At 45.3% G+C, this 15,462-nt stretch overlaps 1 protein-coding gene across 6 annotated transcripts in view; it reads right to left on the reverse strand.

The window, feature by feature from the left end:
• Nucleotides 1–656: 656 nt before the first annotated feature.
• Nucleotides 657–15,462, reverse strand: part of IRF2 (interferon regulatory factor 2) — a 44,102-nt gene continuing 29,296 nt past the window's right edge. For all 6 annotated transcript variants that reach the window (XM_075751958.1, XM_075751959.1, XM_075751956.1 and 3 more), the window contains 4 exons: nucleotides 11,727–11,838; nucleotides 8,006–8,170; nucleotides 3,397–3,443; nucleotides 657–2,005 (listed from right to left, as the gene is read on the reverse strand). In XM_075751958.1, the coding sequence (XP_075608073.1) occupies nucleotides 1,694–2,005; nucleotides 3,397–3,443; nucleotides 8,006–8,170; nucleotides 11,727–11,838 (636 nt within the window). In that variant the 3' untranslated portion in view covers nucleotides 657–1,693. The remainder of the gene's footprint in view (nucleotides 2,006–3,396; nucleotides 3,444–8,005; nucleotides 8,171–11,726; nucleotides 11,839–15,462) is intronic.

The raw sequence follows: 15,462 nt of genomic DNA on the forward strand, positions 1-15,462 counted from the left end.
TCTGCCCATGCCAGTGACAGCCCAAAGCGTACGGCAATTCACGGAGTCAATGGCATGGCTCATCATCCACCATCACCATGCAACTCTGCAAGCCACTGCGCACCCTTAATTAGATACTCAGCAGCTTCCCTCAAAGACCCAGAGGAATCAGAACTTGCCATCACGTGGTAGATGTTGAAAGCCTCGGGGAATGTTTATTTGACTTCTGATTCATTCCACTAGTAAGGAATTATTGCTTGAAACTCTGCAAAAAGAGATTTTTCCTGACAAGGAAACTGCGAGCAAGCTAAACAGAGATCTACCAGGAATGCAGCAAGCACAGCTGAGCCTGTGTTGGGCAGGGATTGGACTTTCACAAGATCCCTTCCATGAGGTGCCTTGCTCAAAGCCCAACCACGGAATAACAGCAGAAGAGGTGCCCCAACTCCCAACCTCTGCACGTGAGGCCAAACTTGAGTACGCCACCTTTAAGCTCTAGTTCCTCTTTCCACCTTGAGCTGCCTCAAGCGCAGTACCTCCCATCCTGTTAGATGGGCACTCCAGAAACTGTAAAGGCAGCTCATGCTAATTGCTCACTCTGAGAGGTCACGTTCACCTATCAAACCCATGCCATCTGGGGCTTCTGAAAGATTAAAATAGAGAGACAAACAAGAGGATTATTAAAAATTTAACTATATACCATATTTATTATCAATCCACAGGATAATCTGATTGCTACATGAGCTCATAAAAGCTATTTCACCTTTACAAAATTAAAAAAAAAATGTGCCACAAGGATGTAATAACTGCTGATAACCAAGGACTGAATCTTAAAATTATAAATTTGCTGTAGAAAAGATTAAAAAAAATTATATTCACTTTAGAATTTTACTTTGAATAAAATATTCCCCTGTATAAAAAATAAAAAAGCTTGCTCTGGTTAGAATTAGAGTATTTTTCTTCTTCTTTTTTAAATCTGGGAATTTGCATAATATCTCTGTAATAGGTTTCTTTTTTTTCCTATTGTACCACGCGGCATTCAAGCATAGCAGATTAGAAACAAACATGAGAAAAGCAGTCTTAAAACGTATGAAATCCACATGGGAAGTTTTAACTTCCTTTCCTTTCCTCTATTCTTTAAAGACACTTTAGCAAGAATAGCCTTGGAAAAGAATACAGGTGGGGAGGGACCTTCAATGTGCCATTAAGTAGAGCAAGGTAATAAAAGGCCTTTCGTAAGTGCTTTCTTAATAAGGTGCAGAAGCAGACTGCAACGTTGCTAGTACTGCACTATGTACAATATTCACAATAGATTTTTCTTTATTTAAAAATATTCCAGCTAGTTCACATTTTCTCTTCCATTCTGAGGCTTTCAGTTCCATCACAGCCTTGACAGCAAGAAGCGCAGCAGCACCACTTCCGTTGTGGTCGGTTGGTCCTCATGAAACAGTGGAACCTGCAAGTGGGCCAAAGTTCTTGGGTTGTTTTCCTTTGCAGCAACCTTGAAAATCCGCCCGGGTTCAGGTGTACATACTGACAGCTGGAGTCCTGAGTTAAAAACACTCCGGCACTGGAGTCGGACACAGCAATGTTTTATATCGCCAAGGCTTTACCTTAGATTTGTCTTGTGTGCGTCAAGGGATGAACCTCTCCTAGAGAAACGTAAAATACAAAACCAAACAAAACAAAGCTAAAAAACCACACCGTCAAAGGCTTAGCAGCTCTTGACTCTCGACTGGGTGATGTCTGACGTTTTCTTGATGACGCTGGCCCGTGTCTCGCGGTCTGGCCGGCTGCTGCTTGTGGAGGCTGTGGACACTACTTGTGGCAGAGGGATGTCTGTGAAAGGGGGCCACGAGCTGTTGTAAGGCAGTGGGCAGCTTTCTTCTTTGATGGTGACTTGGAGGTCAGGCTTGTTGGCTACAAAAGTTGCCATGCTGGGAAGCATATGAGAAGTGTTCCTCATTCCCAGATTGCTGAGATACTGTTTGCCTTCAATGTTTTTCTTCTGCCAATGAAGTCGTCCCTAAAAAAGGAGGAAAGACTGTATGAGCGAATGCAGCTTTGCAAAGTGCTCCAAGTAACAAGATGAAGACAAACATCCGCAAATTGCACAGGAGTGACTCCATCTCTAAAAGCCTGAGCCTCTAGCTGCTGGCTTTGAATGTCTTTGCTCTCAGCCACTTCTCCCTTTCTGAAGTCACGCGTCTAAACCTTGGTGGCTCTCCAGCACTCAAGAGGCTCTGCCCATCCTTCTGATGGAAAATAAAGGCCTTATTCCCAGTATGCCAGAGACAAAAATGGACACAGAGCACCACACGCAGAATTTCACATGGAAGCGTCTCTTCCATTACCAAGAGAGACTATCCTCCAAGCAGGCGCAGAGACCCAACACCTCTCAAACAGCATCACCCAAACCATCAACACAGGTGAGGCTGTTGGGAAAACCACTGTCACTTGATGGTGTGTCCCGCATCAAAGGGAGGAGGTTCGCCAAGGAAAGATGAGCATCCAGTCCTTTCCCCATCACACATGTCGCAATGGCATGTTCTGTCCAAAGAGGTTTGGGGAGTCATTGCTGGCAATCTACATAGGGGCTCCACCCTAACTAAGGCACGAGAGACTAAACCAAGAGGGTGAGTAGTGCCGTTATACAGCTGCACACCCTGCTGTTCTCCAAGGAGGAGGATTCAGAGGGCCTTCTGCGGGGCACAGCAGGAGAGAGATTTGCAAGAGACCTTCCGCAAAAATGCCGCTGGAGCACAGGGCATCAAAGTGCCCTCAGTGAGCTTCCCCTGGCCTCCAAGTACTTGTGGAGATCAGTAGGTCTGGGCACTTGATGGCAGCCCCAAAAGCAAAGACAAGTGCTGGTTTTGCATAGGCGCAGCTCAGGAAACATTCACAGGGTGGTTATTTTCTCCACGGATTCCTTTCACCCAGCAATACCCACTGACTGCTCAGGAAAGCTTTTTGTCTCGCATACCTCAAACATTCAAGTTGCGTTTCTATCATAGGTGCAAGTATTTCCTTCAATTGTATGAATTCAGGTGCCATTTACAGAAAACAAAGCAAGCATGCTTTGAACCAAGATAAAATACTCACTACCCAGCAATGTCAATGTATCGTATTAACAAACTAGCTGGCACTGCTGATGGCTCTCCGGAATATCTTATCATGCAAATTAATCTCACCATAGTTTGGACAGATGAAGAGGAAAGAACTTGTAGAGATATCCATTCTGCTAGACAATCATCCAAGTATCTGTCTCCCTAGAACCTTCCTTGTTTGTTTTTCTCCCCCAGCTACTATTAAACTCCACTGGTAGAGAGAGTTACAAATGGAGAAGGAGAAAGAATACCTCAGGACATTGTTCTTGAGACCTTGCTCCAAAGCACTAAAAATCCAGAAAACACTTACCTCTGCATTTTCTTCATCACTTGGAACGCTGTCAGTCGTTTCACTTTCTGTCAAACAAAACAGAAACAGAAATGAAACTCACCCTAATCCATGTACAGTAGCAAAATCCAGCTCAAGAGGCCTGATGGACTTCCAACAAGTGGAAGCAGAGTCAAGCTAAACTACCACAAAACAACGGAGAAGCATGGACCCCCTGCCACAGCAACAGCCATCCAAGGGCTAGACAGCATAGCTGCATTGAACAACTGTGGTAAATTCACATGGTTATCACAATTAACACGGCTATACCCTGGAAAAGACAGCAACGGAGAAGGAAGAAGTAGATTTGTGCTCTCTGGGCAGAGGGTAGAGCCTCCTGCAAGTGGGGGATGCCCCCTCTCCCTTGCCCTCTCTTGGCAGCTCCAGGCCTGGCAAAGTTCTGTCCAAAGCCTTATTTTTATCTCCCTGCAAAACCAGCAACTCCACCCCAGAAGAGATAAGTGTGTGTTTGTTTCAGGAACTGTTATCTCAGCCTGCCGCCTCAAGGGCTTGTTGTCACTTCTGGCGCTTTATTACTGTTTATACTCTGCTCTCGTTTCGCTTTTGCCACTGGTGCTCAACATCCCCCCCCCCCCGCCTATTTCTCAACCCTTCACCCACCACTCAAGCACGTAGAAATATGACTATCTCCAGCCCCATCACCTCCTCCCGCCACACATGGCCTCCCTCACCCTCATCGCTTCAATCAGAGTGCAAACACAGGGACACAGCTCTAGCAGGATGGCTGTCTTCCTGCAACTGCACCCCTCTCTTGCAGAAGAGCCTGAAATCCAGGAATTTTGACTGTATTTTCAAGCACGTGTGTCTGAATGCAGGTGTCCCAGCATCTGAGAGTCAGGCTCCTGGCCCATGGGCTGGTTGAGAGTGCCATGCCCCAGATACATCCAAGATGGGATGACCCTGAAGACCCCTCTTCAGCTATTCAGGACTACTACCTCCAAAGCCAGGACTTCCCCTACACTCCAGAGCCTCCGCTGCAGCGTGCATTAAGCAGAGGAGCAGTCCAAAAGGTTCTATCTAACTGTGAAGCCCTGTGAAGTTAAACACTCTGCAGAGCTTCTCATTCACTGGCCCAGGTAAAGAGAGATGTGCCAACACGATTAAGCTGGCTAATTAAGCCATACTGAAGTGGGGAGAGGCAGAAATTAATCTGTGCAAAGGAGAAATGGCCCTGGAGACAGAATCAATAGGAGGAATCCACACAGAGACAAGAAACAGATATTCCTTGACATGAAGAATTATGTGGCAACAAAAAAAGAGTGATGCAGCTGAAAAGGAATCCATCCTTGGTGTTTATACAGAACAAAATGCTGAGCAAGAGATAGCACTATAGTTAGCAAAGCCAGGGAAGCTAGCCACTCAGGCATGGAAAGTTAGAGAGGTTATTTCAATCAAGAGGTTATTTGAATCTGTGTCGAACACAAGAGGAGGTTGACAACAGCCTCAGTACTAAAAAAAATGGATTTCACAGACGTCAATGGAAATATGAGAAAACTCACAAGGGCCACTCATATCATTTGCCTGAGTAACCTCAGAAAGGAACTAGAGGTGTTTTTGAAATAAACCAGATTTATGTAGGACAGCTGATACCTCAGGCCACTTTTTTTGTTGTTGTTGTTGTTTCAGAAGAGCTAAACTAACTGTTCCTGCACAGCTGTTATGGTTATACTCTTTCCTGCCATTCAGCAGTAGACCTGAGAGAGCAAGCAGCTCTACCCAGCAAACCCACGAGCACAGGGACAGGGCTCCTGTGGTTCTCCTGTATGGGTTTGTGTGGAGCAAGACAAAGCCAGAAATAGTCACAAGAGTGTCCTACAAGTTTCATGGTTCTAACAAACCACAGACCCCTGTCCTCAATTCCTGCCTCAAGGGCAAAGGCATGCTTTAAAAAAAAGGAGATTCATTCTGGCTGGAAGGGACCTCAGGAGGCCTACAGCCCAACCTCCGGCTCAAAGCAGGGCCAGCTACAGGACTGGATCAGGTTGCTCGGGGCCTTATCCAGTCAGGTCTTGAAAACCTCTGAGGATGGAGGCAGCACAACCTTTCTGGGTATCCTGCTCCACTGCCTGACTGTCCTTGTGGTGAAAAAGGTGACATTTTTTCTTACATCCAGCTGGACCAAGTTCTCTTGTTTCAATTTACGCCTGCTGTTTCTCATCCTCCCACCATGCATCTCTCTGAAAAGACTAGCTCTGTCTTCTCAACAGCATCCCTGCAGGTAAGGGCAGGCTGCTGTGAGGTCCTCAAAACCATCTCTTCTCCAGGCTGACGAAACCCCAGTCCCTCAGTATCTCGTCACAGAGTGAGTGCCCTTGATCATCCTGGTAGCCCTTCCCTGCACTTGCTCCTGTTTGTATCTTTCTTGGACTGAGGGGCTCAAGACTGGACCCAATACTCCAGAAGTACTGTAACTAGTGCTGAGTAGAGAGGGATAACGACTTCCTTAGATCTACTGGCCATGCTCCTGAAAGCTGGTGGCCTTCTCTGTGGCCAGGGTGCTCTGCTGTCTCATGTTCGGCTCACTGCCCACCTGCATTTCTGCAGAGCTGCTCCCCATCCCATCAGCCCCAGCCTGTATCGCTGCAAAGGGCTCCTCCTCCCCAGGCACAGGACTTGGCATCTTTCCTTCCTGAATTTTGTACGGTTTCTGCTGGCATTTTCCTGCAGTTTCTCCAGGTCTCTCTGGATGGTGGCCCTGCCCTCAAGGATATCGACCGGTGTCCCCTATTCAGTGTCACTTGCAAACTTCACAAGTGTGTACTCCAACATCTCTTCTGCTCGTTGATATATTAAATAGGACTTGTCCCAGGACAGACCCTTGCAGTACTCCACTTCTTATTGGCCTCCAGCTAGAGTAACCAAGATCATCAAGAGCTGCCTTGAGATGCATTCAAAAGCATGTCAGTGGCATGAAATCATCTCTATGTTATCTGAGTTATGGGCTAGCAGGTCCCGGTATGAGTTAGGACAGCTGAAGGCCACCGGATACTAAGACAACGTAAGGGGATAGCAGAAGTAATTCAGTCATGCCTCACTTTCCTTATGCAGGCTTGCTGCATTGACTTTAGGGGAGGTAGCTCATGACTTGCTCATGTCAGGGTGGTCCTCCTGTCACCAGACCACCCCTCTCTATCATCCCAGCCCAAGCAACCACCATGACTTCCAGACCAAGACAGTGACTTTTGTTTGGATTCCAAGAACTTAGATTCTGCAGCTGAGGTTAAAGGGAAGCATCATTGTCGTGTTCACACAGACTGGAAAAGTTTTGCAAGAAGCATATGGAAACAGGAAAAATGTTTCAAAGGCCCTGTCTCTCAGCTGTTAATAAGTTAAAGCACCCTCATCCCCCTGCCTTACACTTTGCAAAGCCTTTCTAAATGCTTTGGCCATTACAGACTAAACACATTGGGAAACATAATTGTTTAATCAACATGTGTGAGACTAACATTGGAGGCTATTCAAAAGAACATCACATTATTCACCCGGACCCAAAGATAAAAATTGCTAAATACGTATTTTATAAAAATGTGTCTGGAAGTAATTTCAGCCTAATGAGTAAAAGGCAAAACCATATGTAAAATAATAAATTGCACGGTGAACAATTAATACTTAAGTTTGCCTAAAAAGATCACATTTGTGGTTCTACCCAGTCTCCTGAGGCTTGCAAGTTAGCAACATGTTAAAAAAGGAAGGATAGGTTGGATCTGAAACTTTTTCCACTTTCAAATGTGGCTTTGCCCTGCTTCCTAGGGAAATAAGGCTTATATGACTACAAGGACTCTATATAGCGTGCCCACATGTGCATTTGTGTCTGTTCTCCCCTAACAACTTCTGAACACACTGTCAGACTTGGATAAGGGATAAACGAGTGCCAAAGACTCTTAACTTCTTACCAGTTTTATGAAAATAAGGCGCCAGACAAGAAAGAGAAACCATTAGCACCCTGACTCATCCCTTTTTAGATATCAGAGAATCCAGATGGGAGGCAAACACTGGAAGCCAGAGGTCCGTAACTCTGCTGCTTGCATGACCACTTGTTATCAGTTGCTACATGGCTGTTCTAGTCTGCACACTGTTTGTAACAAGACAGATCCACTCCCTCAGGGCCCCCAGCTCCATGTCAGCATTATATAGCATTAGTACAGCCCTTAGCACTCTGTGCCCACTGTGCTAGGCTCTGAGGAAACATACAGAAGAGAAGATCTTTAATCTTTAGTAAGTCGGGGCAAGCAGGACACACTTCATTTGCAGCACATCATTTGTACCACTGAAAATGCCCCTCTAATAAAAGATGAAAAAAACCTCTCTGCATTACATCTAAAAAGGTTCTTTTTCCATTAGTCACAGGCTAAAACCTGCACCTTACATTTCCAACCTCAGATCTGCCAAGTTGTTTCCCAAGGTGAAATGAATAGAGGACTGTGAGTTTTTGAGTTTCATTAAAAATGCAGAAGGCAGCCGAACAGACATTTCTGGATCTTTGTCAGCTACCCTGGAAAAGCCCCCTTTCCCCCAGTGTCTTCCAAACATTTCTAAAAAAAGGAGTGTAAAGAAATGCCAGGATGCTTACCTGCATAGGACGAGACAGGGGAGATCTGTAGGGGGTACAGCTGGCTCATGCTGAGAGGCTGTTCGTCGCTTTCTGTTGTCACCTCTACTACCTGGCAAACATCAGGAGGATTGGCAACTATCACTTGCTCCTCATTGCTGCCATCAAGGTGCGGCTGTCCTACAACTTGGGGTTAGAAATGAAAAATTGATTACTCATAACGTCTTGACCCCACTGGAACTCCAAGAGCCTGTCCTTGGAGCCTGCTTGGTATTGAGTGAGTCTTCAATACTGTCTCAGCACTTTCTTCCATGCGCACCACCTGCTTTCAATGGGACTTCTAAAAGGAAACCTGTGTGATTTATTTAGTTTCCACCACCCGCAGAGACATTTTTTCCCCCACTTGCGATGACTGAAAATGCCCTGGCTCTCAAACATAATGTCCTTGAGCCCTCTATGACATACCAGCTGTCCAGAGGCTGTCCCAGGGAAGACCACAGCCACAATCCTCCTCCACTCAGAAACATGGTCTCACCAGGACATACAGACCACAGCAACCTCTCCTAATGTGGGAAAGCACCTTCACCCAGCAAGCTGCCAACATCCCACAGCCTCTGGATGCTCTCATATAAATTATGCACCAGAAGACCAGAACTGGCATGCAAAAAACTGCCCACATGGTCATATAAAACATGGTGGGACTCTGATTTATACACGACACAAATCTGTGAAAAATTTTGCCTCCAATTAGATGCTTATTCTCACTGATCCTTGCAATGCCAGTGATGGTATGCAGAAAAGCACAGTGGTACCTGTAGTCTGTAATCCCCATGGTCTGTGACTGAAAGCTACAGTCTGCTTAGTTATTAACAGAGGGTTTTCCTATTCCCCCCCAGGCACATGATATTTAATACCAAAGGAATATTATTTATTTCTACAAAGTGAAGATACCATGGATGCTTTGCAAGTGTCCTGAAATGCTTTGCAGACATGAATTGTGCTACATAAAACTGTTTTGAAATGGGAATAAACTGAGGTATCAAGAAGATACGGAGCAAAGCATAACTATGGTGAAAGCCAGAATCTCACTTCTGTGGAGCTGCCTGAGACAATTCCCTCTGTCTTGTACAACTCCCCTATTGATCCCAGCAGTTATGGACACACGACAACTGCATTAAGCCAACATGGAGCTGAAAGCCACTAGCTAGATTTGAAGAGCACATGGGGATGGAGCTGTCTCAGAGGATGGCTAACCTGAATCCACAGTTGTCCAAGAGAAAGGGAAGGACTACAGGTATTCTTTCTCTGGAACATAAAGCTTCAAAAGGAACAATCTTCATACAAATTCTGTACAAACATGGTGCTGTGTTGTTAGGAATTCAGACAGTACATTTTTTTCTAGACCCACAATGGGAAAAAAATTTAGGCAATGAAACACAGTAGATCTTGAAATTCTTCTGTTAAGTGACCCAAGTACTCTAATTATTAATTTTTAAAAAGGCAAAAGATAGCATCTATTCCTGGATGAACTAAGATAAATATACATGAATGCACATCTATATACACACACAATCCATTCCTGCCTTCTATCTTTAGACAAGAGTAGAATGTGAATTTTTTGAAAAGAAAAGTGACAGGTTAATCTCCCAGAGGAAAGCTGCATATAATTTTGCTTTGTGAAGTGCCAGGTAGCCACTGGAAAGTCCCACAAAGCTGGATGCATATTTTATAAGACAATTCCAGCATAAAGAAAATTACATAAATAGCGGATAGTGGTGTTTTTAGAAGTTGAATTGCTACAATTATTACAATTTTGTTCCTGCTGTATTTCCACCTTTCCTGGTTCTGAAAAAACCTGCATTTTATTGGGGGGGGGGGGGGGGGGCGCAAGAGCACACACACACAGAGTTAATTTTTATCTGGGAGAAACCAATATTGTGCAACCCCGTCAGGGTACGAGCTGGCCATCTGCACTGTTTTATCTTTCTGCTCAGTACCTGATGAATTCTTACCCATCCCAAGAGATAACCTGCACAGCAAAAATTACTGCTCACTTGGGCAATATGCCACCACGTTCCCGTGAGCTGCACGTATGTAAGAAACACTGCAGGTGCTGTTTGTCTTTCCTCCCCTCCAGCTGACTTCCCTCCTTTCTGCAGCACAGATCTATTTTACCCTTTTCCCCCTCTTTACATTAAAATCCTGCTTGCAGTCCTGAATAAGGATTTCTCTCTCCAGTCTGGATAAGCAGCACACTTCACAAGCCATTAATTAAACAACACTGGATGACAGCAACCCACCCAAAGCCTTGCTGTTCTACCCCTGAAAATAGATTCTGTGAGTCCAGAGAAAAATGAAACTCCTTATGGTACAAATTCAGTTCTGTTCCTCTGAACCTCTTGCTTGGTTTCCACAACAGACCTTTGACCATTCTTAGATGTTGATGTTGCCACCATGGGTCCTGTCCTGTAAATTAGTGAGATCTTCTAAGGTGCAACATACATTCATCTCATCATAAAATCAAACAGGAGTTCAGGATACACTGTACTGTAGAAAACTGAGATGTTTGCAGCAAAATGACTCTCTCTGATGTTAGTAGATTTTGGGGAACACGAAGTACGTTCCAAAGACTGCTGTTAATTGATCTCTGTTTGACTTTACAGCTGCAAAATAAAGCAAAAGTGTATGAAGCTTCTTCCCTAGGACTGCATATTGGCCTTGGTGTGTTTCAGATTTGTTTATGAGTCAGTCAGTTAACAGGAAGCACTAATAGCACTATAACGCTACTCCTTCAAGTTATAAAACTCTCTGTAATAGCAGGAGCAACAATCATGTTCTAACACTCTCGCAAAGCAATAGCTGATTAAACAAACTGCCATAAAGAGAGGAAAACTATTCACAAACTCCTCAGCCACAGAAATACTTGAGGGGAATGACTATGCAAAGCCCTACAACCTAAGACACGGGCATCAAAAATAGTCACTGCACGTAATCTGCCATCTCCCAAACAGAAGACTAACACGTTTTTCAAACGCTTTTCCAACATATATATAAGTGGAATTCTAGAGAAAATGATATATGGGTCACATTTCTAGGAGCCCTCCCTGCAGTGACAAACTCAGCCAAAAAAGAGCTGTCAAAAAACAGCCCAATTATTCTATTGGGAACCAATTATTCATATGCTGAGATGACAGCTAATTCCTAATGTACCAGTTTCTAAATGCAGTCTTCACTGATCCTTGATGTTAGCTCAGTGATGTTAAGAACTAAGTCTGCTACTGAGGTGCCAGTAAGCAGAACCAGGTTCCTCCATTTCGTCTGCAGGTTTAAACTCCCCAATAAAATGGTACCCTATACAAACCTCTCCTTTGAGCAATGGGAAACTGTCATCCAACTGCAGTTTAACTCCCACATAACACTGGCTACAGTCTCTTCATAGCTGAGGACTACTCTGTGGACTAAGTTCATGTCAGGAAAAGCCACCTGAGCATGTCTGTAAGTGCTTTGCTCCCAGGGGAACTACCATGCTGCCCCAGTGCTGCTCTCGGCCTCTGCAAGGTGGTGGGGCTGACCTGCAACCAGGACCTCGCGTGGCTTAGGGTAGCGAAAAATGTGTTGACCTGATTGTAACTGTGGTGTTCTCCAAAGTGCAAAATGCTGACATGAAGCTGAGTTTGGCAGTCAAAGAGTTTTGGAAGTCACCTGTATGCTTAGCATGTAAGAAAAGCATAGGAGTACTTACCTACAAAGTTCACTGTACTGTCAACTTCATTTTTTATACTGGAGGGCAGGAAATAGTCAGAAGTGACATCATTTAGCCCATTAATCCCAAAAGATGATTCAACTGGCTCTTGCTAGAATGAAAACAGTACACTTGGGTCAGTTTTGATTTATTTTAGGAGCCTAGACTCAGTTCATCTCTCTGTTCTGAGATCGTAATAAATCATATCGCTTCTGCCTGCCATATACCCCCTACTCTCTACTAGACACGGTCTCAGAATGAACATGTTGGTTCTCTGAGCAGCCAGACTTTACTCCTTTTCCAACTCTTCTGCTTTTAAACAAAAGCTATTTTTAATTTTCAGATTTAGAGTGAGCCTTCAGAGAGCAAGAAATTAGTGTGCTATTAACTACAAGAGATTAACATTTGGAACAAACAAGGAAGAAAGAGTGCTTTAAAAATGATACTCTATTTAATATTCATCCTCATTCCCTTCCAACCATGCTGTATCTCTCAGTGCTCTCTGAAAGGAAGCCTTAGCTCCCGTACAGCAATTACTAAATTCTAGCCTTAATTTTTCTCTGCAGCAAGCCTGAAAGCAAACCAAAGTGTTTACACTAAATACAGCCTTTTAGATCACATCATAAACATTACCACAGGGCAACAGCGTTGGGAAAACACCACCTGTTCTACATAGACTGAGCTTTCCACAAGACGCATCTCTGTAGGTCTGGTACATTCGAGTGGGAATCTAAAAAACTCCCTTCAGAATAGACAACAAAAAGTTTAATTCCACAAACTCAGGATTTCTTTAAGAAGCTATAAACACATTTAAATGATTAGCTGCAGGTCCAACTTCCTCCCTGGTATTGGCTCCCTTACTGGCTTATCGGTTACAAAGTCTGAAGTCTCGTGCTCTTACTCTGGGCTGGCCGTGCCAGCCCTGCAAGGGAAGTTCTGCCTCACTGCTGACCCAGAGACACCCGCAGAGAGGTGCAGAGCTGCCAGCTGGATCTGATGCCACGCCATGCCCATTTTCACAGCTCTAAAGCATTTTGGCAAGGGCAGGGCAAAGGTGAGCCTCAAGATTTGTGGTGCCAGCCCTTCACAGCACTAAGTAACCGTATGAACTTATCATGGGGACAAAAAAACTGGAGATAGCGTGACAGGTCTTTCCTGCATGCCACGTACTGTAACTCAAAAAGAGCCATCTTTTTGATGGCTCACAAGTCTGCACCTTCCCAGCCATGATGCAAGGCCATAATGCAAACATGCACCCTGCCCCAAGGCCCCTCTGCACATCACAAGAGTGCAAAGTTAGTGCTAATAGCAACTAGTTCTTCGATGAGCTGCAGCGGTTGTGTCAACCTGCAGGTCAAAGAATTAAAGAGCTGGAAAAGATAAAATTAGCTGCTATTGAACCACTGAAGATCACTGACTGCAGAGACAGGTTAGGGCTGCACACTGGAGCCCTGAGCCTCTGGTGTTGTGCAACACCCCAGCAAACACAGCAGCAGGGAACCCTGCACATGCAGCACCTTGCTCAGCTTTACTGATGCTTGGTTATGGGGAAATTTATTCACTAACCCCTTTCGAGCTGCAGAAACAAACACGCATCCTGGAACTCGGGTGATGATGTCAGATCAACGAAAGGACTTGGACACTGGCACAGTTCGTGTTAAATCACCTAAATTTTCAGTGTCCAGACATCTGATGGAGGCCTAAGCTAAATGCATGGGGAAGGGTGTCATTTAGATTTTAAAAAATGTCTCAACGGGGAGCTGCATGCATAGTCAAAAGGATGTATCTAGGATAAGGTAGAAATTAAGCCTCAGGCAGGCAGTTCAGCCCTTAATTTTGTTTCCAAGGAAAGAGCCTATTTTTATCTGGGCTACTTAGACACGTATGCCTTCCATTGCTGAGAATTCATGTTTTAAAGAAGAGACCCTGTTTGCCCCAAAGTCCTGTGGTCAGAGATCTATCTGCAAGGTGGGAGACCTCCTCGCAGCCCACCTTGCCTAATGCAGAGCAGGGATTTGGTAAGGCCCAGCTCTCTCACATCCACAGGGACAAGCAGGGAAGTCCCTGAGCACCCTGCTCAAGCTCAGCAAGGCTCTTCACCCCCCCACCAGCGGTTGCCGTGGGTGCTCACAGGGTCCGGCAGTGGCAACACTGGGGAGCTCAACGCGAGACTCTTGCTACGCTGAAGTCCCTTCACAGATCTGCACTTGGATCCTCAGCTTCTCCCTCTGCTGAAATTACCCCATTGCAGTTACCAGGCAGATCACGGAGCAGCCTCCCACTGACCTCAACTAAAGAGAGGTTTTCAGGGTAACTGCAAGGTGTTCAACACAAAACATGTAACTCAGATCTCAGGAATGCACATCACCAAGCAAAGCAATTCTAAGCAGCTTTCAATGCTCAGAAATGTGTATTTGCATTAATTCATCCACCACCCTTCTCCACTATTACTGCCTTCAAGATTCAATAGTCAGTTGAGCAGTAGCTGAGCATGGAAAGAGCATCTGTTTTAAAATCCAGGCATATCTGGAGGCCAGCTCGTGTATGCATTTGTCAGAATCAGGAGGAACAGACAGGAATACCACGTGGCCCCAGCTCAAAGCTTACAAGAGCTAAGCGGCCATGCCATAGCTGGTGGCTGGTGAGCCATATGCTCACAGGAGGTATCGTTGGTAGGTGTACGTGCTGGAGGCATGGCCAGCTCAGCTCACTGCTCCTGTGTTAGGCTGGGCAACGCTTCTCTGCAGCTCAGGGCAAGCAAGCTGGAGGAAAGCGCTCCCAAAAGCTGCAAGCATTGCCCCACTGGCACCTACTCCTACGCCTAATGCCACATGTACTAATCTCTCAGGCATCACTGGAACTCCCTCAGCAATGACTATTTGTGAGATTAATCTTAATGGAGGGGATGAAATTGTTCAAACACCTCTACAGCTTTTCAGATATTTAATATTATGAAAGAGGGGAATGGCAAAGTGCTGCTGCTAGCTTTGGGAGGCACCACACACTGCTCTGACCAAAGGAGTTCCCTGTGAACACAGGCTAGCATCGCAGTCACGTTATAACAAGCACACATGATTGTGTGATCCAGGTAGCATGGTTAAGAAGTGGTTCCTTTACAATTTAAAAATCACAGTATTATGACATCTAACTCCACAAGTCACACCGCCAGGACAGCGTCTGCCTTCCAAACCCAATCTCAACAGAGAAGTTTTCCCAGGCCTCCAGGTTCACCTGGCACAGAGCATCTCCTGGCCAGCGGGTACAGGACCCGTGCCCAGGCGTGGGTGGCACAGCCCTTCACAAGTCAGCAGCAGGGGACCAAGCTGCCCTTCTGCTGCAGGCACTGCAGCTACAGACGACCCAAGGACACCGACTTTACTGAAGGCTGAAAGTCTCAAACCTTTGCGATTTGCTTTTTGAAAAAATCAAAGGCAGACCAAACCCTGCTGGTATGTAATACTGACCATCTCGAAGAGGTGCTTGGCAGAAGTGTGAGAGCTAGGAAACACCATGGTTTGTAGGGAAAGCAGTTTGGGTCCACGCTCTGAATAGACAGAAATCTCAGGCAGCGACTGATGAGCCTTACAACTGAGGTCTTTTGACTTACAAACCATGAGCAGAAAGCGCAGCTCTGACAAAATTGCTCCCCCTCGCCTAAATGAAAATGAATTTCCAATGCCTTACACACATAAATTAATTGCTCCAAAAGGTAGCTCTATTGTTCAGAAGCATTCCT

The sequence above is a fragment of the Balearica regulorum genome, chromosome 4 (assembly GCF_011004875.1).
Source record: "Balearica regulorum gibbericeps isolate bBalReg1 chromosome 4, bBalReg1.pri, whole genome shotgun sequence".
NCBI lineage: Eukaryota > Metazoa > Chordata > Aves > Gruiformes > Gruidae > Balearica > Balearica regulorum.